This window comes from Meriones unguiculatus, chromosome 3, assembly GCF_030254825.1.
Source record: "Meriones unguiculatus strain TT.TT164.6M chromosome 3, Bangor_MerUng_6.1, whole genome shotgun sequence".
NCBI classification, from domain to species: domain Eukaryota; kingdom Metazoa; phylum Chordata; class Mammalia; order Rodentia; family Muridae; genus Meriones; species Meriones unguiculatus.
Window position 1 is genome coordinate 155,291,733 of NC_083351.1, and position 26,011 is coordinate 155,317,743.

Here is a 26,011-nt window from a genome sequence, read left to right on the forward strand (position 1 = left end):
TCTTTGAGTTGTTCCCATGGTGTCCTCATTAATTTAGATCTATGTGATTCTGATGCCTGTGATCACAAATGTTATCCCCTGAACAGACTATTCTTTTAAACTCTAGAATCACGGTCTCTTTTAATGTTTCAGCAACCTTCCTTTGTAGCACAGTAGACAGCATGAACCTCCTATTCTATAACTGAATTTTCCATCTTTCTTTTTATGTTCAAGCTTCAGTATCTCAATTACTGAGTTTTGTCCTTGTATCTGTTGTTGGCGTCTCACTCCAAACAGCTTGTTGAAAGTTAGAAGAGCATGCCTTGATCTTTCCACTTGAAGGCATACATTCTAGTTGTTCATTCTGTTGGTGGTAGAATTTTTGTTTTGTTGTAAGACAATGTTTTATGTGTATCAGGCTGACTTTGAACTCACCGTGTAGCCAAGGATGACCTTTGTTCTTTTGAACATACTCGAACTATGGGATACATCCCAACTTCTAATGTTAAAATTGATACAGTCCTTAGGGCAGCTCTGGCAGTCTCAACAACTTATATTCAGTGGTATATCCCACTATATAGGTTAGAGACACTTAGGGATGAAAAGCAGATAAGTGAAGTTAAGCAACATGTGAGGAAAAGGAACACATAAAGAAGACCCAGCATCCTTGAGTTCATCTACCAGGTGCTGACATAAGCCTTAGGTTTAAATAAGGGTAGAATTTGGAACAATTCTACCCTTATTTAAATGTGTACATGTTGTTTTTATTTCTTCAGAGGAAGGGATTCAAGATGAGAGCCATACCCAAGCTGTAAGCTCAGCCCAGAGCATTTCTATCTATCACTAGGCCTAGGCCTGGAATATCTGAGTGTCTGTACAATCTAATTTTCTGTAAACCCGGACCTTGAAGGCTTCAGCGTCCTGCCTCCATCTGCTAATGTAGGCCTACAATATTTGCAGCCTCCGAGAATTACTGCTGAATACGTTCATCCTATTAAGCTCTTTCTGAACTCTGGCTGGCTTGTTTAAATCAGCTGTTTCTGTCTCAAACTTCTCTCCAAATTTATTGATTCAATCCAGCTACTCTCTGCTTCTGACTGAATTACTCTGCTTGGGAAAAATTGCCTCTGAACTATACAAACTCAACTGCACTGCTCCATAGACGGAATGGAAATAAACAGAACTGCGGGATCTCAAAGGAAATTCCAGTTCACTCAACTGAACTTTATTCCATTTCAGTTTACTCAACTGAACTCAACTTTCTCCCTGCACTGCTCTTAAGTACCTCTCTTTTCTGTCTGTTCTTGTGAGAGTTGTGAATATCCTATTCATGACTCGTTCTGCAAAATCTTTCTCTTATTCATCACTTTGTCTGCCCCTCAGTTAGATGTCACTTTCAAACATGTCTGCTTCCTTCTATAAACTAATCTTACTTTCATTGTTTGGGATTAAAGGCGTATACTAAGGATGTGTCTATGTTCCAGTCAGATCATATAGACCTAGAAAGTCTTTGAATGTGTTTCCTTATCACAGCAGCAATGACGCTGGATTAAATTTTCTCTAGAGGTAAGAAGTAAGCAAAGTAAGAAAATTAAGTTGTTTTTGTCAAGATGTGGCCCGACTTGCCCTTGTCTTGTTTTGGTTCCTGCAAAAGTGGCCCAATATATTATACTGTTAAATCACCATCATCCCTGGAAAGGACCATTTTGTTCCCTACAAGATGAGCCTTCCTGTTCTGGGGTGCAGCTTTGCAGTCATTCATAATTACCCTCATCTTCAGGGGAAGAAGGGTAAACTATGAGAATCAGTTTTTCCTGGTATCCAAGATAATTTCGGGGTTAGGATAATCACCTTCTCTTTGTGCCTGCAGTCTTGAAGGAAGATGACTTATGATAGGTAGGCAGACACTCCTGGAGTGCTCAACATTCTTATGCTCACTCAAGCAGGGCTCTGACTCAAAGAAGCGAGACACCGTGTGCTAGGAAGCTGCCAAGCTTTGGTCCTGCTTTTGTTCAAGTTGAATACTCAATAAGGAGTACATGTCTTTTTAGCAAAAGTGGCATATAAGTGCTTGCAACATTCTGCTGTTTGACTTGTTACCATAGTCTTTTTAATGAGAAATTATTGACTGCACCTCCCCAAATTTCCATCTTTTGCTAGTGATTGTGTGATATCAGTTCTTTCTCACGTACTCAATTATCCTATGTAGACCGTTAGATATTCCAATGGCTTATGGCTTATTCAATGTACTTCAATTTGTGATGTCAATAGTATAGAACACAATTTTTGTGCAAGATTCAGACTCTTAAAAATTTGTAATTGGTGTCATTCAAGTCCTTTGAAGGCAAACAAAATAGACAAATATGTATTTATCAAGTTAATTACAATCTCTTAATACACAAACACACATGCATACTACTTTTCAAACATAAAACCACGTCCCTCCCCTCTTTTTTCCCCCCATTTTGATTTAATGGCTGCTTGGTGCCTGCCACAAATCTTATGCATCGAGCTTTGTTCTTTCCCTTACCAACTGGCTTTAATTAATCTACAAATCATTTAGATGTGTTTAAAATCTCTGCCTTTCTTCATCCCCAGAGAAAGAATGCATGACTTTGAACCCCAGTTCTACCCCATGTTGTTAGCTAATTAGCTTTTAGCAAGTTACTTAACTTCTCTAGATCTCAGTTTTCTCACTGTAACATTCCAATGGTAATAATTTGTACGTTAGTGGCTTCTTGAGAAAATTAAAAGTTGGTGCATTTGCTTTAGAGACTGGATTACATGAACCATGATCATGCATCTGGCTTCCTGACTTGAAAGCGTTTTTTAGTGACTTCTTGTTGCCTGTGGAAGAATTGCAAATGTGTTGACATAGCTTTCAAGGGTCCTGAAATCTAGTCTTTGCTCATTGTTATTGCCATTGGAATCTTTGGACTTTTTAGTTTTTTAGGAATAATTGTTTTCATTTTCTCCAAGATCTTGCTCATATCTCTGTGCTAAAAGGGTCATGCTGCATGCCTCGCCTCTTTCACCAGTGTTGAACTGTAGTTAGGGAGTGCCTGACTTCTTGGAGCTTTTCTAATAGTCTGTTCCTATTGTTACAGTGTAAGTCATGTTGGATTTTAATTACCTGTTTAACTGTCTGCCCTCCCTCTATTATCTCATGGAGGGAAGGGAGAACAGCTGTCAGTTTTTGCTACATTCTAATCAGCTACCACAATTGAAAGTGCACAATTAATATTTTTTGAATGAATTTGAGTCTGCGACAAGGTGAGAGTCAAGTCCATAGCTGTATTTAATTTCTGTGATCTAACACAGATTACTTTGACAGCACTCAGTCATTTCACCTAAATTAAACTACATTTTAAAAGCAGTGCAATCAAATAGTTTTTTGAAAATAATACTTTTATTATCCAACAAGGCCTCTCATAAACTGTCTCTTCTACAGAATTTTATTTCATGTTCTGTTAAAGGCTCTTATTACTATATTAAGGTCAGTTGTGTTATACAATCTAATTTTAATTAAGACTTGAAAATGCCAATACTTCAATGTAATATAAAAGGGAGTTCAGGGATTAGTCATTTTTATACGCTTAATAATATTAAATGACAGTGGTTATAAAATGAACCTTTGGTTTATTGATCAGATGTGTAAATATCAGTCACTCAACTTGACTTCTAATAAAAACCTGCAAGTTATAAACTGTTTTGAAGACTTTTTGAACATTTGACCTTTAAAATTTTGATTTGAATCAATATCTAAATCCAGATTGAATCACAATGTGCCCTATTCAGTTATGATTTCAGTCTTTTGCTTTATTTTATTCTCAGCTGACAAACTTTACATCAAAAGTAAAAACAAAATCCTAAAGAAAATTACCTTTTAACTTCTAAAATTATAAATGTAAAACATATTTGTACATGAATTAACATACGCAGGGTTATACATCATCAATAACGTGGATATCATTTTAGAACTGTCACACAATAATTTAATCCTTGTGCAAATATCACAAAGTATGCTAAACCAGAGGTGGCCATGATGTCACTAGTGTGGCCAGTGTCACTGAGTGGGGTAACACTCAGTGGGCCACATTGTTTGTAGGATCTGACATTGACCACTATGCTGCAATACGGTACATAGCTACCCTTGTTACACAGATGCGTGGGCTGAGAGAACACACAGAAGTCCTGAGACTTTATCTCTCTTCTGCAGTGTACTCTGAGATTTAGACAGGAGAAACAGTTAAGCATGAGTGTCAATACTGTGAAGACCAGAGCATTATGCTTGGGCATGATTATGGTAAATATGGATAAGAGGCTCCACTGAGGAGGTTCTCACAAGCCAGAATTTGGAGCAAGGAGTTAAATACTGTTCTTGTTAATATATTTACTTTGTTTGTATGGCTGTTTTCTGTATGTCTGCCTGTACACCACCTGTGCATAGAGGACAAAAAAAAGGTATTGGATTCCCTGGAGTTGGAGTTACAGATGGTTGTGAGCTCCCATTTGGTTTCTGGTCCTCTGGAAGAGCAGCCAGTACTCTTAAATGTTATAGCCAGAGGAGTGAAATTTTCTGATCGCTAATCAGTTTTTCAAAGCAGGCCTGTGATTTCTTAGTTTCAATTTGTGTATCATTTGGAATACTTACTCTTGAATTTCTTGGTATTCTTGGGCTGAATACCAATAATCTGCCATGTCATCATCTTCCTTATTTTGTCTGGTAGCTACATAAGTCCTTTCTGTGTTAAAAACAAACAAACAAACAAACAAGCATATACAATACTTAGGTTCCACCTAAAAGCAATGCATTCTGGGTTTGTTTTTAAAACTTTCCAAGAAGAATCTGACTCACTGTCCCATTTGCTGTAGGTGTTTAGTTTTATTTTGTGCTGGTCTTTTGCTATGGAGCATAGTCAAAACCCAAAGGCAAAGGTCTTATTATCTTGTTCATATTCTTATTCAACAGCTTTCCTGAACTGTCACATTTGTTGCTACCTCACTGAATTACATAAAATCTGGTCTTTAAATTTTTTTTTTTTTTTTGAGATGAAGTTTCTCTTTGTAGTCTTGGTTGTCCTGTACTCTTTTCATAGACCAGACTGACCTCAAACTCACAGAGATCTGCTTGCCTCTGCCTCCTGAGTGTTGGGATTACAAGCATGCTCATGCTCCACCCTGCCCTGCTTGACCTTAAAAAAAAAACATCCCTGGTGAGACTTGATAGGCTGTAGTCAGATAGAAGGGGAGGAGATCCTCCCCTATCGGTGAACTAGGGGAGGGGTATAGGGAGAGAAGAGGGAAAGTGGGTGGAAATGGGAGGAGATGGAAGGGGCTACAGCCAGGATACAAAGTAAATAAATTGTGATAGATAGATAGATAGATAGATAGATAGATAGATAGATAGATAGATAGATAGATAATTTTGGTTTAAATCAATATCTAAATCCAGATTGGAGCATAATTATTTCCTATTTAGTAATAATTTTAAACTTTTGCTTTATTTTGTTCTCAACTGATGTATTTTATATTAAAATGACAACTAAATAATAAACACAGGCATAATTGTATCAACCATAGTGGTCTGCATTCACCAAGGGAATGTGAGTTGTTTTCTTTCTGAACCCCAACACTCTCTTTAATTCTCTCCAACTCACTGTGATTTTCTTCAAAACTGTGGAGATATTTGTCCCTTTTTTCTCCCAGAAGACTTTGTGAGAAACAAATTACAAAAATCTATAGCTGTTTTCCTCAAAGTCTTTCACAGTAGTTTTAGCAAATAGATACAGCTCTCATTCAAAACACAGGAAGTAGAATTACAAAGTGTCCTTAGCGATGTACCGCAATTACATGCTGTGCTTAAAAATAGTCCAAGGAGACTGGGAGGGAATGAGGGATCGGGACACGGCTGGGATACAGAGTTAATAAAATGTAACTGATAAAAAAAATAAAATTAAAAAAAAAGACAAAAAAAAATAGTCCAAGGAATATATCTAAAGTCTATTAAAGTAAGAGTTCAAATAATGCTGTATAATGACAGAAAAGAAATCTGTCCGTGCACTCATGTCTCTAAATGAAGTGTGAATTATTTCATTTTATTTTATTTGGTAGAAATGGTCAAAATGGTCAAAATGTCTACAAAGTTCTCATATATATTTACATATATATGAGAAGGGCAAAATCCATCATTGTCTTCTCCCAAACTAAAATATAATGAGACTTACTTTCCTGAGTAGTTTTATTTTATTAATTTGATAGAAAATATTGTTTATCCTCAGGCACAGGGAAATTTATTGGTAGAGAAGAATGAAATTTTCTGGTGCCTATCTTCCAAGTACTTGTAAAAAGATAAATTATTATATATTTTGTTTCTGGCAAGGTCAGTGTTTATTATATTCAACTTCTTAAAATTTTAAAATACAATCATGTAATTTTCCCTTTCCAGCACCGATTATAGTGAATATAAAGTTCTATAAAATGGTGAGAATAGAAAGTTCGATAAGATAAAGCCAGAGTCAACCTTATTTTCTTACAAATTTTCACATCAAAAACAGTTAAGGAAGAATCAGTGAGTACTGTTGCTCTCCAACACTGAAGTCCAAGCATCTGCTCTAAATTTAAAGAAAGTCAGTGTATACTTATCATTCAGTTTGTACTTAAAGTACATATAAGCTTAATTTTATGGAGAATTGGAAGTGGAAATCAAGCTGATTTTAAAAAACAGTAGAAACCTTTTTGTGATTAGATGTTATCATTTATGAAGAAACAACATATACATAAACACTTCAGGAAAATCAAGTATCTATATTCTTTATTGCTACAGAATTGTGGTCATTTAGACTTTTGTTTAGATGCCAACAAATATTTTATCAACTTTAAAAAAAAAAACATCTAACCAGTGTAAACTAGAAAACTGCTACAATGGACCTCATCATTCCGTCTCACCTGTAAGAGAGGGGTCAACATGTCCGTGCTCCTGCTCCTCCAAGTTTGCATAGGCATCAAGTTTGCCTTGTTCCTGAAGGCATCATGTTATGTCTTGTAAGAGGTTAAATTATTAAGACTGCAGACCGTATTACAGAAGACGGAGTCCTTTCGGACCTCACTGTGGCTGTTACAGCAACTCTTTGAAAGCATGGTTAGGTGGTTGACTCTTTTCCCCATAATGGGGGTTGGTATCATACAAAAGTAAATATAAGATTAAAGTATAATTATCTCTAATTTTGACATACAGTACAAGAAATTACTTTCCTTTTCCAGGGCAAGCAATATGGTTTCAAGTTTCCTACATTGATATAAACTGCAGGAGACTCCATCTGTCTTTCAGTAATACTTCTTTGCAATTATGAGTAGATGGTTAATTCCCTTACTTTTAAAAAAAATGACAATCACACACACACACACACACACACACATCTTGATATTCCTTGCTTATCTCCTTCTCCTTCTCTAAGCCCTGCCATCTTTCCCTCATCTCCATTAACCCTGCCTCATGCCTAACATTCTCTTTTGAAGATTCTTGATTTTTGGGTTGTATGAAGCATGGAGTTTAACCAGGACCATCTGTGTGACCACTGGATTGATACAGTCTATAAGAGCACATGGCTACACAGCGGAAAGCAACGACTCACTTCTCTTTGAATTTTCTTGTTCCAAAACTATCAGCAGTGAGGGCTAAGGCCCACTAAGCCCCACCTCCACCCACGCCTATGTGTTGAGAGGCCCAGGAACAGATGTTTTTAAGACAAACTAAATCTTAAAGTTATTTTTTTATATATAACTCATCAAGAATATTTTTAATTTGTTGTTCTTTAGAAAATTTGCAAATTTATTTATGTTATTTATTTATATTGCTTTAATTTTAATTGAATGCTTCTCTAAAGACTGCTCACTGCTTGTGAAGATAAGATTGCCAAAATATATTCAAAATTTGTTCTTATGGAAATGTTCCATCTTAAGTCTATTTAGTTGCAAAACAAAGATTACTGAACAGTAATTGGTATTAATCAAAAGGCTCAGGCTTTAGTTAAAACATTCAGCTGGACACAGCTCTGGATTTACTGTTTTTCACAAACCTTATGTTGTTGATTTTTCTTAATGGTGTCTCTTGAGTGCCTGTATAGTCTTATAATCTGTAATAAGGTATAATTTTACCTTTCACTTTAAATTTAGATGGTTTTTATTTTCCTTTTCTTGTCTACTGGCGCTGGCTGCAGCCTCAAATAATTATGGTGGTATCATTACTGTAGTCTTGATCTTCAAAAGCAAAACTTCAAATTTATAGCATCATGTGTAATGTTAGTGGAGGGCTTTTCTTATATAGTCTTTATTATGTTGAGGTAATTTCCTTTTATTCTTGGTTAGTTGGTGGCTTTTAGTCATGAAAAGTGCTGAATACTGTTAAATGCTTTTTTTTTTCTCATCTATTGAGATAATCGGGTGACATTAGCCTCTATTCTGCTGAGAGTACATCACATCAATTTATTTTATGTGTTGAACTATCTTTTCATCCCAGAAATAAATTACATTCGGTCATAATAAATGGTTCCCTTAATGTGCTATTGAGTTTGGTGTGCTGGCCTTTGGTTGAAGAATTCTACATCCACATTCATTGGGGATATGACTGGTAGTTTTATTGTCTGTGGTGCTTGTGTCAGGCTTTTGTATCAGAATAGTAATGCTCACTCATAAAATGTATTTGGATGTTTTCCCTTCTCTTGAACCTTTGGAACAGCTCGAGAAGAATTGATAGTAATTCTTGCAATGTCTGGTTGAATTCACCAGGAAGCCATCTGTTCTTGGGCTTTCATTGTTGTGAGGTTTGGATTACTGTTCCTTTCTCTGTAGTCATCTGTGCACTATCTTTGCTTCATCATTTAATTCTGAAACTTGTTTTTAGAAGATTGCTGGTTTGCATTGTTAAAGAGGACCCTTCTGTTTATTTTACTCTCTTTATCATATAGCATTTCTCTCTCTCTCTCTCTCTCTCTCTCTCTCTCTCTCTCTCTTTCTCTCTCTCTCTCTCTCTCTGTGTGTGTGTGTGTGTGACAGAGTTTCTCTATGTAGCTTTGGCTTTTCTGGAATTGCTTTGTAAGATCAGGCTGGTCTCAAACTCATAGAGATCAACCTGCTTCTGCCTCCTCAAGTGGCATCCTGAGGTTACAGGCATGCGCCACCATGCACTGCTTTATTTAGGCATTGTTTTTAAATTAAATAACTAAAAAGAAAAAAAAAGGGCAGTAAATGAATACTGTATTATCCTCACTACCCATCCCTTGAGGTAAGATTAAAATAATCAACATCAGATTATTTTGTGATTCTTGAGGTCATTCCTAACTAAAATGGCTACACCATTTTCAAGATAAAGGGTAATGTCAAGTTTTGGTGGGATGTTTCAGAGCATGGCTGGTAGATTCTGCGAACCATCTAAATTTAGAATGAATGTTCATTCTATACAGTGGGCCCATATTAGCAGTTTGGCTTCAAAAAGAAAATACCTAAATTTTCATTTGTTGTTTTATCTACTGATGCCTGTTTTCTGGCATATCCTTTTGGCATTACTCCCACGACTGCTTCCTGGACAGCAGCTAAAGCTGTTGTGGTCTGAAAATGTTTTTTGTGACTTTCAGATCATACTTCAAACCTAGAAAGAACAACAGGGCTACACAAAGTCAATGTATTTATTTTTTAAATTCCCAACTGGTCGTTTTGGAGGTTTGTGGAGTATGCATGTATATGTATAATGATGCAAAGTGCAGGAGCTGTAAGACTATTTTACTTAAAAGTCTGATGATGTCAGTTTGGCCAGAAGTTGAGATAGCTTGGAAAATATCAAGAAAAAAAAAAAAAAAAAAAAAAACAACTTCATCAAGAGGCAAATTAGTGTTTGAAGCTGGTGTTAATTGGCAGCCAAGGTGTTTCATTATGAAGCTGAATTTTTAACAGTTGTTAGTTGGTTAGTATGAAAACATAAGCCAGAAGAAAACACAGAAGTATAGAGGATCTGTGTCCCATCTTACCCAATCCCTTTGTCAACGTGTCAATAATGTACATCCTGTTTTAAGCACTCATGTGCTACCTAGAGTCTGTGTCTATATTTGCTGTTTATTCCTCTTTCTATCTTCATTGGAGGCATACTTTGTAATGAATGGGTTCAGGGATCATCACTCTCAAACTGCAGGTGTTGTATTTTTCTATTTTGCTGTTTTCTGTGTTTGAATGAAACCCAAGACTTTCCTGAGAGAACTGTTTTCTCTTTGTAACCTACCACATAAAGGAAACCACAGGGAATACATAAATGGTAGCTACGGAGATTATTCTTCTGCATGCGGCAATGAGAAATGTGGTACTTTGTCTCTATGTGGGGATGTACCTACTGCTGACTTTGTAAAGAAAACAGAAACACCTCAGGGCCATAGGTACTGATGTCCAACTGTTTACTCTCTTCCCCAATGGTAAACAGTGCTGAGGTTTCACATCATACATCGTACTCAGAGTAACTGATGGTATGAATGTTTTGATTCTTTCTACATTTTGACATTTTTGTAGCTGCCTGGGGGTCGGGGGAAAGGTGAAAAGAAGAAAAAGGAAAAGAGATGTTTGCATTATGAGTCCACAACCTATAGGCAACAAATCTCAGTCATCTCCTTTCTGTAGTCACCCTTTTGGTCTTTGCTGTGGTCAGCCTCCGGTTTTATGGAGATGTACAGAACAAAAGCATTTTCTGTAGAGGATGCAGACATGTTGGTTTAAATCGTGTGCCACTATTTCCTCAGCCAAATCATTCAATTATGTGATCATAGTCTTACTGAAGCCTCTGCTGTTGACTCTGGGAAGCAAGCATGGTTCTATTTGTTGCCCTTCAAAAGAAGACAACAGTGGGCTTGCAAAGTCTCAGCGAGGGATTTACAGAAAAAATAATGAATACTTCTGCTGCAGCATGTCATAGGGGAGGCTGGGACAATGGCAGTCTTGTGCACACTGCTGCTCCTTGCTCGCTGGGCAGCATGTACACCTGGCTTTCTGACAGCTCTGTGAGCTCACTGGATGCTTCCACTGTTCTTCTCCTGTCCTCCTAGGCGATGGTGGAGACAGTTAACAACCTCCTTCAGCCGCAAGCCTTGAACGCATGGAGAGACCTGACGACAAGTGATCAACTACGTGCAGCCACCATGTTGCTTGACACTGTGGAGGAGAGCGCTTTCGTGTTAGCCGATAACCTTTTGAAGACTGACATTGTCAGGGAGAATACAGACAATATTCGTAAGTGACCTTTGTTAAGATAGAAGGTCTAGAGTCACTTGTGTAGCAGGAAAGGGGAAAAAAAATCCAATACCCCAGTCATGAGTAGTGATTTGGTTTGGGGGATGTATGTTATTCTATCTCAAAGTAGGATAGCTTTTAGTTTAACAAGATCAGAGTTCATGCATGTTAACCTCCACAGGACATTCAATATATTGGGTGTATTACAAAGAGAGCACTTCTGTGCAGTTTATTTATAGAATTTTTATGTAGGCATGTATTTATGTAGATTTTATTCTTTTGACTATTTTGACCTCCGAAGGTGAGGATTACCTGTCTTTTTAGCATGCTTGAGTTATATTCTCTAAGAAATAAGTCATTTGAGTCGTGATGTTAATGCTTGGAAATTGTATCATCCCTTCCAATAAGTATAAATGTGTTTCTCATTGTGTTTTAGGATGTAGCTGGCAATTTTATTTCAGGAGGTTTGATAAAGCTGTTTCAAATTTTATTAGATTGTAGATAGATCAATATTGATGCAACAGCTCATCTCCAGAATACAAAGGGTTTTTACATAATTCATGAAATCAGGAAAATATTCTGAAAATTAACTTAAAAGCAAAAACAAAATATAAAGGACTTGGAGTTGAACTTTAAGTATTAGGCTTGATTATTGTACATTTGAATTTTCTTTACACAATTTTTGCACATCTCTGCTTATTTTATTGTGTAAATAAAATACGAATACCAACTGTATGCTTTTGAGCAAACTGAACAACTTTAATGTGACAAATAGTCCAAGAAGTGTGAATTCTGAATATAGGGACAATTCAGAGGTTAAGGAAATCCTGGTAGCTTTGGCAGGTTTCGCACAGACCACTGACACCTGTGTGTTGTGAACAGAACTGGAAGTTGCACGGCTGAGCACGGAAGGAAACCTAGAAGACCTAAAATTCCCAGAAAACTTTGGCCACGGAAGCACTATCCAGCTTTCAGCCAACACTTTAAAGCAAAATGGTCGGAACGGTAAGTCGGAGTGTGTTCTTTCACGCTACCTATTTGTTGCTTTGTGGCTTGGAATTTTAAATCCATCACGAAAGAGTTCTTTTATTTTTTTTTATCAGTTACATTTTATTAACTCTGTATCCCAGCCGTGTCCCGATCCCTCATTCCCTCCCAGTCCCTCCCTCCCTCCCTCATCTCCACCGTGCCCCTTTCCAAGTCCACTGATAGGGGGGACCTCCTCCCCATTCATCTGATCCTGTTTTATCAGGTATCTTCAGGACTGGCTGCAAAGCCCTCCTCTGTGGCCTAACAGGACTGCTCCTCCCTTGGGGGTGAGGAGACCAAAGAGCCAGTCATTAAGTTCCTGTTAGAAATAGTCCTTGTTCCCCTCACTTTGGGAAACCAATTGGTTACTGAGCTACCACAGGCTACATCTGAATAGAGGTTCTAGGTTATATCCATACATGGTCCTTGGTTGAATGTCAGTCTCAGAAAAGACCCTGTGCCCAGATATATTTGGTCCTTGTGGAGCTCCTATCCTTTCCCCAACAGACTAACTCCCCTTCTTTCTTATGATTCCCTGTACTCTGCCAAAGGTTTGGTCATGAGTCTTTGCTTTGAAAACACTGCTAGTGTATAGATTTCATTATGTTTATCATATCTTATAGGTCTATATAAGCGAGTATATCCCATGTTTGTCTTTCTCCTTCTGGGATATACGAAAGAGTTCTTTACTCCTGCTTTCACGCACCACGATCTCCTTTCTCTTCTCTTCCTCTACTGAACCATCGCTCTAACAGTGGTGCTCAGTGTACAGATTGGGAGCTTGTTTTGCTACTTCTCAGTTGCCAGAAACTTGAACATGAGGAAAATTCTAAATGCCAAAACTCAAATATTCTGCTAACCCCCACCTCCGCCTCCCCATCAGAAGTCACGGTCATTGATTTTGTAGATTGAACTGATGAAAATTCTGGTGGGACCTTTGCTTGTCATTTCTTTCTTTAGGATTTTACAAGCGCATATGTATTTTTCCTTTGAAAAAATGTATAGAGAGGTTGACTGCTTATAGAGAAATTGGAGAGGATGGAACTCAGGTATGCAGGTCAGCTTAACTGGATGACTAAATTGAATTCACTGGAAAAAGAATGTAAATGTGTAAGGAGCTACATGGAGAAATCATATTTGTAGCTTCCCAAATCTTGAAAACAGGTTAAAATCTGATTTTTCTCAAAGACAGAACAAACTCTGAGCCTGTTAGGTGAGGAGAGATGACCTGAGATTGTAGTAGCCCAATCAGAACTGATGCTTTATATGGAGAAAATAGCTTTGAAAAAGGATCCCCTTAATATAATCAACAATTTAAATTTGCTGTCATCAAAATAAAATGCTGTCAGTGGACTTGGGGAGGGGCATGCGTGAAGAAGGGGGAGGGAGGGTCGGACTGGGAGGGGAGGAGGGAGGGACTTATGGGGGGATACAAAGTGAATAAAGTGTAATTAGTAAAATAAAATAAAATTTAAAAAAATTTAAAAAAATAAAATGCTGTCAAGGCATTATAAATCATTTACGAGGAAGCTTAGAAATCATTGTGCTGCCAATTGGACTAATAAACTGTTTGGGTCAGCGCTTACACTGTGTACAGTAAAAGCAGATTCTTGTATCCTCGTTCTGCAACTCCTGTTCTTCCCTTGACGTTTTTTCCTCTGGAAAAGCGTCCTTCTGAGACAGAAATCTCACCAGTTCTTTTTTAGTAACACTTGGCATAAAACCAGGGGAGGCCTGCCCCTGGCTGTCTTATGCATCCCAACTTGTTCGCCCGACTTCACACCTTTTCTCCAGCATGACCTGTGATGCATGCTAAATACATTTATTTATGTTCATCATACAAAGCATGCATGCTCCTACAGCACGGTTTTCTTTCCATGACAGCTTCTCTATCATTTGATTTTATTTTTCTTTCCTTGTAAATAGCTTTTTCTTTCACACAAAATATGCTGATTATAGCATCTTCTCCCTCTCCTCTTCCCAGGGCCTACCTTCCTCTCCTCCCATCCAGAACCATCCCCTTTCTATCCATCATTACAAAGCAAACAGGCTTCTAAGGGGTAATAATAAAACACAAAGATAAAACAAATAACGTAAAACATAAACTAACACATCAAAATAGAGCTAAATAAACAAACAGAAGGATAAAAGCCTAAGAAAAGGCACAAGAGAACTACTAGTTCTCACACTCAAGAATCTTTTTTTTATTACTTTATTTTTTTATTTTTTATTTTTATCAGTTACATTTTATTAACTCTGTATCCCAGCCGTGTCCCAATCCCTCATTCCCTCCCAGTCCCTCCCTCCCTCCCTCATCTCCACCGTGCCCCTTTCCAAGTCCACCGATAGGGGGCACCTCCTCCCCATTCATCTGATCCTGTTTTATCAGGTATCTTCAGGACTGGCTGCAAAGCCCTCCTCTGTGGCCTAACAGGACTCAAGAATCTTATAAAGAACACTAAACTGGAAACCATACTATGTATGCAAAGAACCTGTAAGGAAAAAAGAGAAATATATATAAATAAAATAAATTTAAAAATAAGATTAAATGAACAGCGACAACAGAAAAGCCTCTGGTATGACATTTTGAGATAAGGGAACTCCCATGATGCTGCTGGGTTTGTTTTTTGTTGGCCATCGACTGCTAGGTTGCAACCTGCCCTCAAGAGTGGTTTGTTTCCCTAGTGAAACTCCCTTGGGAAAAACTGAATTTTCATTTGCAGGTGGTTATGAACTGGAGATAGCTTCTGGCATAGGGACGGAGGTGTGGTCCTCTTCTCCTCTCAGCTCCAGGACCCATCTGGTACATGTAGATCCTTGCAGGCCCTGTGCATGCTGTCTCAGTCTCTTTGAGTCCCTGTGACCTTTGCTCATATTGGTTCAGAAGACCGTATTTTGTTGGTCTTCTCCATTTCCTCTTGCTCTTATAAGATGGAATGACAGCATGCCACTGAGCATTAAGTGGAATTATTATGACTTATTAGCTGACTATGAGCCAGTTATAATTAAAATCACTAATATCAACATGAATAGTGTTTAGATAATACTAACTGTGGCCTTCAAGCATCATAAATTTTATCCTAAATCTAGAAGGAAGTTTGTTTCTCTATTGTAACAAAAAATATTTAATGAGCTGCTATTATTTAGATTTGTTCTGTTATGAGAGATAGGTGAATATAGGAATCTTGTCTTCCTCTACCCTGCAGGGTGTCAAAGCAGATGCTGAGACTTATAGACAAACTTTGGGCAGAGTGCAGGGAATCTTATGAAAGAAATGGGAGACAGAAAGACCTGGAGAGGACAGGAGCTCCACAAGGAGAGCAACAGAACCAAAATATCTGGGCCTAGGGGTTTTTTTCTGAGACTGATACTCCAACCGAGCAGCATTCATGGAGATTACCTAGAACCCCTGCTCAGATGTAGCCCATGGTCGTTCAGTGTCCAAATGGGGTCCCTAGTAATGGGAACATGGACTGTCTCTAACATGAACTGATTGGTGTGTTCTTTGATCACCTCCCTCTCAGGGGGGTACAGCCTTACTAGGCCACAGAGGAAGACAGTGCAGCCGTTCCTGATGAGACCTGATAGCCTAGGATCAGAAGAAAGGGGAGAAAAACCTCCCCTCTCAGTGGACTGGGGGGGGGGTCATGGGTGGAGAAGAGGGAGGGGGCGGGAATGAGAGAGAAAGTGAATAAACTGTAAATAGTAATAATAATAATAATAATAAAGAAAACAATTAAAAAATTATAGCATCTCCAGAATAGAGTCGAAGAGCATGGACCTAAAATTCTAATATACACCACTGGATAGATGTTAAAACACAATAATATATTTTTCCTTTTCAGAATATCTTTTTCCCATGTCCTTACCAGCTAAATTTCATCAACTTTATTCATTTGCCAATTAGAAATGTACCATGTAAATACAAAGACTATTACCCAAGGCTGTTTTTCTGATTATTACATTAATTATACTTTTTCTGATTACTTATAAAAGAGTTTTTGTATATTCAAAAAAGAGTCTCGTCTTCCTTCATGTAGCCTTTATTATAGTCTCTTTGTTAGATTATTAAGAAGACAATTGGTGCAATGAAACAGCAGCCTACCACATAGCATAAAAACTTCTGGAATGCCTCTGGGTACAGGAACCTGCTGCTGCAGCTGCTGGTATCTCTACCTTTTGCATCATGGGGTCGCTGCTCCCTGCCTGACTCTTGAGATCATTGCATTTGATTGGATGTGTCTAAGTAGAGTGCCCATAGAAATTGTTTGCAAGGTTAGTTGAAAAACAAGCCTCTGTACATGTTGTGTATATAAATTCCTAGAATATGGAATTTCATACACATGTAAATATAGGTATAGGGCTGTCATGGGCACTTCTTTAACCCCACCCCAAATACACACACACACACACACACACACACACACACACACACACACACACACAGAAACTCATACTTCTCATTTGACCCTGAGATTCAAAGACAGAGACTTTGGCTATCTGATCTTTGTAAATATAGTCTTCAGGGTAGCAGCTATTTCTTGGCAAACTATAACTTCATAGTGGAAATAAGACAAAAGGTTTGACTTTTACCATGAAAGAAATGATAAAGATGAAAGCAGGTCAAAAGTTAAAAATAAAAAAGTGGTTAGCTTTGAAAATTATAATTTACTCAAAGACCCTCTATGCTTTTTGAAAGATTATAGTAGTGGGAAAGTGGGAGGACCTGGAGGTTCCAGGAGCTCCACAAGAACAACAGATCCAACTGAGCAGAACCCAGAGGTGCTTGCACAGACTGAGCTCCAAACAAGGAACATGCAGCGAATGGGCCTAGGCCCCAATACAGATGCAGCCCATGGGTTTCAGGCTTCATGTGGGTTCCCTAGCAGGAGGAGCTGGGGCTCTCTTTGACATGGACTCTGTAACCTGCTTTCTGATGACTCCCTCCTGGCAGAGCGGCCTGGCTAGGCCATAGAGAAAGAGTCCCTAAAGAGCTGAGGTGGAGGGTGGAGCTACCTGGTAGACCTACCTTATCTGAGGAATAGGGGAGAGGAGAGGGGGAAAAATTAGGATGAAAGGTGGGAGCGGAAGGAGAGGAGGGATGGGGCTACTATTGGGATATAGAGTGAATAAATAAATAAGTTAATTAAAAAATAAAAATGTGAAAAAAACCCTACTAAAATTAGGAAATAACACAAAGGAAAGTAAGGTAGAGGGAGTTTGTGACTTTATGGAAATAGTAACCTGAAAAAAAAAATTAGTATTGAGTTCATAGACAAATAAAAAGATCCTAGTGTCCTTACTTCAAAAGAATCCATTGCAGTATAATTAAAATACAATGAAATGTATGTACTGTGTTTAGTTTAAGATATCAGACAGTTATATTTACCTCTTTAAATAAAACATAAAACAGAAGAAAAACCACCTGGAAACTAAGTGTTTCCTAATACCTATAAATTTCTGTGGTGTTCCTTACTGCTCCTTTTTTTTCTTTTCCTAATAAATTATCGTCATTATCACTCTGTTCTTAGATTTCACATTACTAGAATCACTCAGTATGAACTATTTTTTGTCTAGATTAAGTAATACAAAAATCATTTTGAGATTCAGTGGTGATTTGCCATTGAATAATATTTTGTGCTGTATTGACAGATAGTATATTCTATTGTTGTGATGGATATAGTCTTTTATTTCTTTCTTTCAAGATGGAGTCTGTGATCAATAAGGATTCTGTAAAAAGCCTCATGTAAATTGTCTTCTTTGTGGTAAATGTTCTCACTTACCCAGGAAGGGTCAATATGTATGCAGATTTATAAAAAATGTCAAAACGTTTCCACTGAAAGAAATTATATTCCCATAAGTAGGGTACAAGGGTTTGATTGCTTCAAGTCCATATAAGTATTAGGATTGAATAGATATAAAATAGTATTGCAAATGCAGTTTTGACTTTTTGTTCCTTTAATTGGTAATGATCCCAGCTATCTTTTCATATAGAAAATGGTTTTCTTTTATTCTTCTCTAAAGTGTCCATTATTTTTTGGGGGTAATTTTAGTTATTTTCTGTTAACATTCTATTGACCATCATGCATGTTCTGTATATTCAAGAGTCCTATTGATGGGGCTGGAGAGATGACTCAGAGGTTAAGAGCACTGGCTGTTCTCCCAAAGATCCCGAGTTTAATTCCCAGCAACCACATGGTGGTTCACAACCATTTATAATGAGAACTGGTGCCCTCTTCTGGGCTGCAGGTTTACATGAAGACAGAACATTGTATACATAACAAATAAATAGATAAATCTTTAAAAAAAAAAAAAAGAGTACTATTGTTCCCTAGTCTTTTAGTTTGCATATTTCTTTTTCTTAATGATATATTTCAATAGGTACAAACTTTTAACTTTGATAAAGTTCAGTTTCCCATTTTTATGGATAGTATTCTTGAAGCTATGTACATTATTATTTTTTCTTCTTCAGAGTATAAGGAAATTATTTTGTATTTTGTTCTAGAACTTTTAAGGATTCTGGTTCTGGGTATATGAAGCATCTCAAGCATATAGTGAGACAGGGCACCAGAGTCAGTGTTTAAAGAAGTCACATATAGTGATCTCAACAGAATTCAACTTCCCTTTCCTCATCAGAGACTAGGCACTTATGTACCAAACAGATAAATGTTTTTATGCCTGTGAATGTGTATTATACAAGCCTGACTACTGCCTAACTTGAATTACAAACTCCAGCCAACTATAGAAACTATTTCTTTTTCTGTTCTTTGCAATTTCTAACTCACTTTTGCATTTATTTTAGGAGAGATTAGAGTAGCCTTTGTCCTATATAACAACCTTGGTCCTTATTTGTCTACGGAGAATGCCAGTATGAAGCTGGGAACAGAAGCTATGTCCACAAATCATTCTGTTATCGTCAATTCCCCTGTTATTACAGCAGCAATAAATAAGGAGTTCAGTAATAAAGTTTATTTGGCTGATCCCGTCGTATTTACTGTTAAACATATCAAGGTAAGAAAATGGCTTGTCATGTTTTAACATCTATATTATTTATATTTGTTATAGATGAATATTAAGTGTATTAATTTTTTAAATAATTTTCAACTATGTGATATAGTACATCATTAAAGAATGTAGTCATCATTGTTTTCAGAAATATTTATAAATATTTCAGAAAAATAAGTAAAACTTGCCTTTATATGAAATGATGATGTGTTAGTTTTTCTAATTACAACTAGATGTAATACCTAATACCACATTTTATAATCTAAATATGCACCACACAGTTATTTAAGGAGCTTGTTCACTAAATTGACCTGGACAGCATGTCATATGGATAAGCAGTCCATTGTGTGTCTGAAGATATATTTTTGTACATATACAAATCTGGAAGTTGCAAATGTAAGGTAAAGGCCATCCCTTCAGAAGTTTTTTTTTTTTTTTTTCCCTGAAATTTAAAAGCCCATACAATTCTAAAACATTGCTTGTAGCATCATTTTGGTAAGAACAGTTTTGAAAAATAGTAATCTCACTTCTAATCAGACAGAACAAATGCCAGGTATTCAATTTCACTTTAAATTGATGAGGGCCGCTTAATATGAAACACCGAACACACCTCTGCAAGGTTTTCGACAGAGCATGAGGCTGTGGGGTGGGTAAGGAAATTGCCTGCTTCATTTATCCTATCATAAAACAGTGATTGCCTTTATTGATCTTTCTCCACCATAGCAGTCAGAGGAAAATTTCAACCCTAACTGTTCATTCTGGAGCTATTCCAAGCGCACAATGACAGGTTACTGGTCAACACAAGGCTGTCGGCTCCTGACAACGAACAAGACACATACCACATGTTCCTGTAACCACCTCACCAACTTTGCAGTACTGATGGCACATGTGGAAGTCAAGGTAAGATATGCCGTAAAGGAGGAACTCTGCAGCATGCAACCAGGCTTCCAACTCTTAATATTTCTGACTTGTACAATTAAATTCTTTCCTAGTAATTCTAGACAGGAACTCTGTCATTTGGGGCATACCTTTTTAAATGATTTCGATAACTGCTTCTTTCTTTTCACTTTGTCAATGTAAAACATAAAATTGAAGTTTGCTCAGTAAGCTTCCTGGTAACCTCCTTGCTTTCAATTTGGGTAAATAAATATTATACCATAACCTCATGAAAAGGGTAAATGGGACAGGATTAATGGGAGCTGAGATTGGATACGTTGAAGACTAAAAAGCTGTAGATTAAACACAGTCAAACTGATTCCTGGAAAAACAACAGATGAGTGTGTGCTATAGAATCCAGTGGCACAGAAGGTAGCCATACTGTAAGACAGTGAATGGATATCCCATTCTAATCAAGAACTCAGTTGTCGACCATTTTCACAGTTAGAGATTGGTAAGTTGGCTGCTTCTGCTTCTTTCTTGCATGACAGGATATTAGACATAGAGGTCTGTGAAAAGAGAAATACTGGTTTTCAGTGGAAGAGAAGGCTGAGTGGATATTAGTATCTCCTCTAACACAGGATAACTGTCAAAGGTTGAGCTATAGTATAGTCTGTATCCAGAAGTCCTAGGACAAAAATTTCAGACGTTGAAGATCTCTACTTTTGTTGTTGTTAGTAGTGGTTTTGTTTTGTTTTGCTTTTGTCATAAAATACTTTGAGAATGACGAGTAATCCTAGCATCTTGCTTCTCTCTCAAAACAGTTGAACCAGGATCAATATCTGAGTTGATTTCTCCCTCTTGATTATAATCAATAATTATAGGGGGAGGAGAGCTAGCTTATGTTATTTATGTGACTGAAAAAATAATAAAAAAAAAACAGAGAGTTTTCTAACAAAATATCCAGTGAAAAGAATATATTTTTTCTATATATTTATAGTCATAAAGTAAATGAATATTTAATGTCTTACTTTATAACCTCCTATAATTTTCTTCAAATATTTTATGCATTAAATATAATACACCTGTATGTTTCTTACAATTAAAGTATATATATATGATTAGCATATAATCTTATATAATAATCTTATATAGTAACATAATATAATTTTCTTAGGGTGAGATACACATTATGTCAACATTTAATCCTTTGTTTTCCTAGCATGTCACATTATAGAACTCAAGTCATAATTTTTTAATAGACACTGAATTTTTAAAAACATGACTACTTAAAACATAAATTGGCTTTGACAATGACTGAATGTTCCTTCATAAATTTTCATATAATTTTCCTATTATAAAAATGTTACTTAGCTATGCACCTGTAAGAATTGATAGATAGTATATTTAAAGGCAAATTACTTTATAGGTTTAATACAATTTGAAATATTATGTATTTTAACCAGTTTAACTGTTCAAGAGAGACTTTGTTGATATATAATAAAGAAAAACATAAATGCTGCTATCAAGAATATACAGTTTTTCATAGAGGAAGTAGAAGCACATAGTTATAATCATAGTAAAGAGGAGATTAGAATGAGATTTTTTGCAGTGTTCTATGAGAAAAAATGAACATATAAAGTCAGGAACATTTTCTAGATTAGAGTTGTTAGGTTCTAAGATTTCTATTAAGAAATTAATGAATTAACAGGGAAAGTTGTAAGAATTTCTCAATTAGAAAGGAGCATTCCATAGAGGGCCTTTGAAAGACTCTACCCAGCAGGGTATCAAAGCAAATGCTGAGACTCATAGCTAAACTTTGGGCAGAATACAGGAAATCTTATGAAAGAAGGGGGAGAGAAAAGACCTGGAAGGGACAGAAGATCCACAAGGAGAGCAACAGAACCAAGAAATCTGGGCTCAGGAGGTCCTGCAGAGACTGCTGAATCAACCAAGGACCATGCATGGAAAGGACCTAGGCACCCTGCTCAGGTGTAGCCCTTGGGCAGCTCATTCTCAATGTGGGTTCCCTAGTAACGGGAGCAATGACAGTCACTGGCATGAACTCTGTTGCCTGCTCTTTGATACCTCCCCCTGCTGAGGTGGCCTTACTTGACCAGAGAGGAAGAGGATGCTGCCAGTCCTGATAAGACTTGATAGGCTACGGGCAAATAGTGGGGGTGGAGGACCTTCCCTACGGTGGACTAGGAGAGGGACATAGGGGGGATTTAGAAAGAAGAAGAGAGGAGATGAGGGAGGAGGCTATAGCTGGGATACAAAGTGAATAAATTGTAATAAATAATTAATAATAATAAAGAAGCACAAAAAAAAGTATGAGACCTCAATTAGAATTCTCTTTCCAGGGTTACAGAGTATACATGTAGAAAAAGTCCACAAGCAATTTCAGCACTACTACCTTTCTAGAAAGTAATGGCAATGGAATGCTTTGCATTTTGGATAGATGATTCCTGATTGCAGATGTGGCCCCTGTTAGACTGTCTACGAGCAGTACCTAGTCCAGGAGTGCTAGTAAAGAAAGTCCGTCTCCATGGCAGGTGCGAGGAAAACTTATATTTCAGCTAGACATAGCACTTAAAAAACACATAAAGCTTATTACCTGAGTTATGTCAGCTGATAGATGAATTAGCAACAAGAATTGATATACTTGTGAATTTTTACCTCTGTGACGTCAGTAAGAGTGGAACAGCTACTAATGTTCAACACATTTTAGACATTAAAAACTGACAGAGGGTTTGCATACCATATACAAGTGATGCAAGTAATTTCATGATGCACAGATTTTTGTTGTTGTTGTTGTTAGAGTTTAGAAAAAAGATGGTACGGATATCGTAGGAGAAGACTGCATCTCTGTCCAGCTGACAACATTAAAAGGAAATTATTCTTGCTGTTTCAACACAGTTCAGTCCCTTGGTCTTCAAGGGACTGTAGGGCCTATTTTGTCAAAGCATTTCAAACTGATTGAGTTCAGCAAGACCGGCCAAGTTGACAAATGATAGATTTAATTCTGGAATGTGTTAGTCAGGGTCTTGGATCCTACATTTCAAGTAGCCAAGGCATTAAACTCTGAAAAATGGATCAAATTTAAGCAACAACCAAATATCATTGTGGGGGGCTCAGTTCATTTCTTCACAGCCCTTCTCCAATCTATTTTAAAAGGATCATGACTGTCAACACTATTGTGTATCAACAAGAGAGAAAATAAACGGGAATCGATACTTTCCCTTAGCAAACACTCACACAGAATGCTCACATGTGTCTTATATCAGAATCTCTTGTGATTACCGCAGTCAGTTCTTTTTTGATCCAGAACCTGAGCTTGGCACTTTAATGATTAAAGTAGAACTGAAGATACTGGGCCTAGTCATCACTAGAATCCTAAACTGATATATTTTAACAAATTTGCATTAAGCTTTTATTGTAATAGAACAATACTTCATTTGCACGCAATGAGAGATAGAGCAACCAGTTAGATATATTTCTATATGCTAGAAATATATACATCCCTTTTAACTCTTCGGTAAAGCTTAGAACATTATATTAGATAATTTGTTCAAAATTTTTAGAAAGAAAGGAAGAATTGACAGGATAATCTTGATGCCTGTTGATATCAAATCTTGGCATCTGTTTTCATTCTGGGATTCTACTGAGCAGTGAACTGCCTTTATCCATGTCTGTCTGCTTATGATCTATCAGAGTTCTGTCTATTGCTTTCATCTATGAGTTCTCTATACTCTTAGCAACACTTGTTTTCTTCTTTTGTTTGTTTCTTTGCCACATTTTGATGACCTTAGTAAGATAACCATCATAAAGTTTTTGATGTACCTTCTAACATACAGCAGGTTCTCTATAAATGTTTCTGATTCCTTTTTGTTCCATTTGTTACCGAACTCCAGTGATTATGCTTCAAGGCCTTACTCTTTTTTGAGGAAAACAAGGATGAGGAGAATGGAAAGCAAGTGAAGCTGTGGTGAGGGTAGTAATCCTGGTGATTACTGAGACCTTCCCTTTGATTCAGAGGAAGATGGTGGGTCTGAGCCTACTTGCTCATAGGGGGCTTTATCAAAGAAATGCCCTGACACATAGGAGGAATATAATGTGTTTAGCCAAGTGATATGTGGAGAATCACTTAGCCATACTCCTGAAACACTTTCTTCACTTGCCCTGAGTATAATACTTTTTTTGTTGTTGTTGGCATCTGGATTTACTTAGCTTCCTTTGCTGGTTGATCCTCACCTGCGTGCCATCTCATCATTACTTGTGCCAAAAGAATTATACCAAATCATCACTTTTCTCCCTACCTCATCTCATGTATTCACATGGTTTTAAACATCAGTTAACAATTGCTGGGTTTCAATCTTCGTTTTGAAACTCATATAATTGAAAGATATTCCTTGACTTGTGTTGTAATCAAATCCCAATGCTGTCAATGTCAATTGAAGTGCCATAAGTCATAAATGGATTCAGTACATGGAGCATGCCAAATTTTCAGTGTCAGCCTAGTTTAATTTAAATGTTCTTACTACATATACTATGCTGAAAATGTGCAAAACCACCTCTACAAAGCTTATTTTAGAGTAATGTGTAGAGTGTCATATTAAATATTGTAAAGAAAGCGTAAAATAGAATGGTTACATGTGTCCAGAAGACAGAGTTGGTTATTTTGAAGATATGATGGGATACGAGTACAAAACATGATGTACAAAAACAGCTGACAATACAGTGCGTGGTGAAGTACAAGTTGATTTCTCTTGTGAAGGCAGGGCTGACAATGATATGCAGCTTACTTAGCACCCAGCACCCTTATACTATGTGTTAGACCAGGGAAGCACTGAAGTTCTAATGTGAAGGGTGTTTTTTTTTTTTTTTTAACCAATGAAATTCTAGCTTTGCACCACTGTAGTCAAAATATTTTAGGTCAAGCCATTATCAGTTAAACTATCATAAATTGAGTACAATCTGTATTTAGCCTTATGTAGTAAGTATCACAATTCACCCACAGAGTTCTCTCCCTCCACATCTTATTAAATGACTATGCTGCCTTGCCAGGTACTGCACAGCACACACCCACTTTAAATTGCTCGTTTATACTGATGCTGCATATTAGCCCCGTATTAGCCCCATATTAACACAACAGAGAGCCTGATCTCAGCATTTTCATTGTTATCCTCTACTTTCAAGTCCCTGGTATCTCCTCACTGAGTTTTTGCTAAGGACCCATTAGCTAGTCTCTCATCTACTTGTCCCTACCAAATCTCTTAGAATAGTTGCCAAAGAAATACTTCAATGCTGTTAGTTAGATGACATCATTGCTCAGATTTTATACTCAAAAAGCAATTATGTTAATCTGTTAAAATGCAGCTTAGGTCAATCTCCAAAGACCCCTTATCTTAGTGAAAACAAATTCACAAACGCTGAGCCCCGTTAGCCCTCTGTAACCCTCTCCTCCTGATTGCCCTTCCTATGGCTCACATTGTGTGACTGGAGTCACCGTGGAAAGCCTAGCTCCTTCCACCGTGCACAATCATCGGGCTTAGGTTTGCACAAAGTTACCTTCCCAGTTAGGCCTCCTTGTTCTCTTTGTTTAAAATTTCACATTATCTCTTGTGTACAAAATACAACGGGGAAGACAAACCAAGCCCCCTTGCCTCATGTAATTTATTTTTTATCAAGGGTGATGTGATAAGGTCTTGTTGACTCTGAGGCTGAGAAAGATTTTAGTTGTGCCTACGTAGGCAGACAATAGAAGGACTCAAGTACTTCTAACTCAGTAGTTTAATTTTAGTAAGAAAATTACACGTGAGTATTGAACATGTTGTTTGTTCTCACTACCATTTCT

General features: G+C 37.2%; 1 protein-coding gene across 22 annotated transcripts in view; it reads left to right on the forward strand.

Annotated features, from left to right (window-relative positions):
• Adgrl3 (adhesion G protein-coupled receptor L3) overlaps positions 1-26,011 on the forward strand; it is a 780,523-nt gene that overhangs the window by 621,186 nt on the left and 133,326 nt on the right. For all 22 annotated transcript variants that reach the window (XM_060380826.1, XM_060380806.1, XM_060380808.1 and 19 more), the window contains 4 exons: positions 11,061-11,244; positions 12,127-12,249; positions 19,076-19,284; positions 20,002-20,178. In XM_060380826.1, the coding sequence (XP_060236809.1) occupies positions 11,061-11,244; positions 12,127-12,249; positions 19,076-19,284; positions 20,002-20,178 (693 nt within the window). The remainder of the gene's footprint in view (positions 1-11,060; positions 11,245-12,126; positions 12,250-19,075; positions 19,285-20,001; positions 20,179-26,011) is intronic.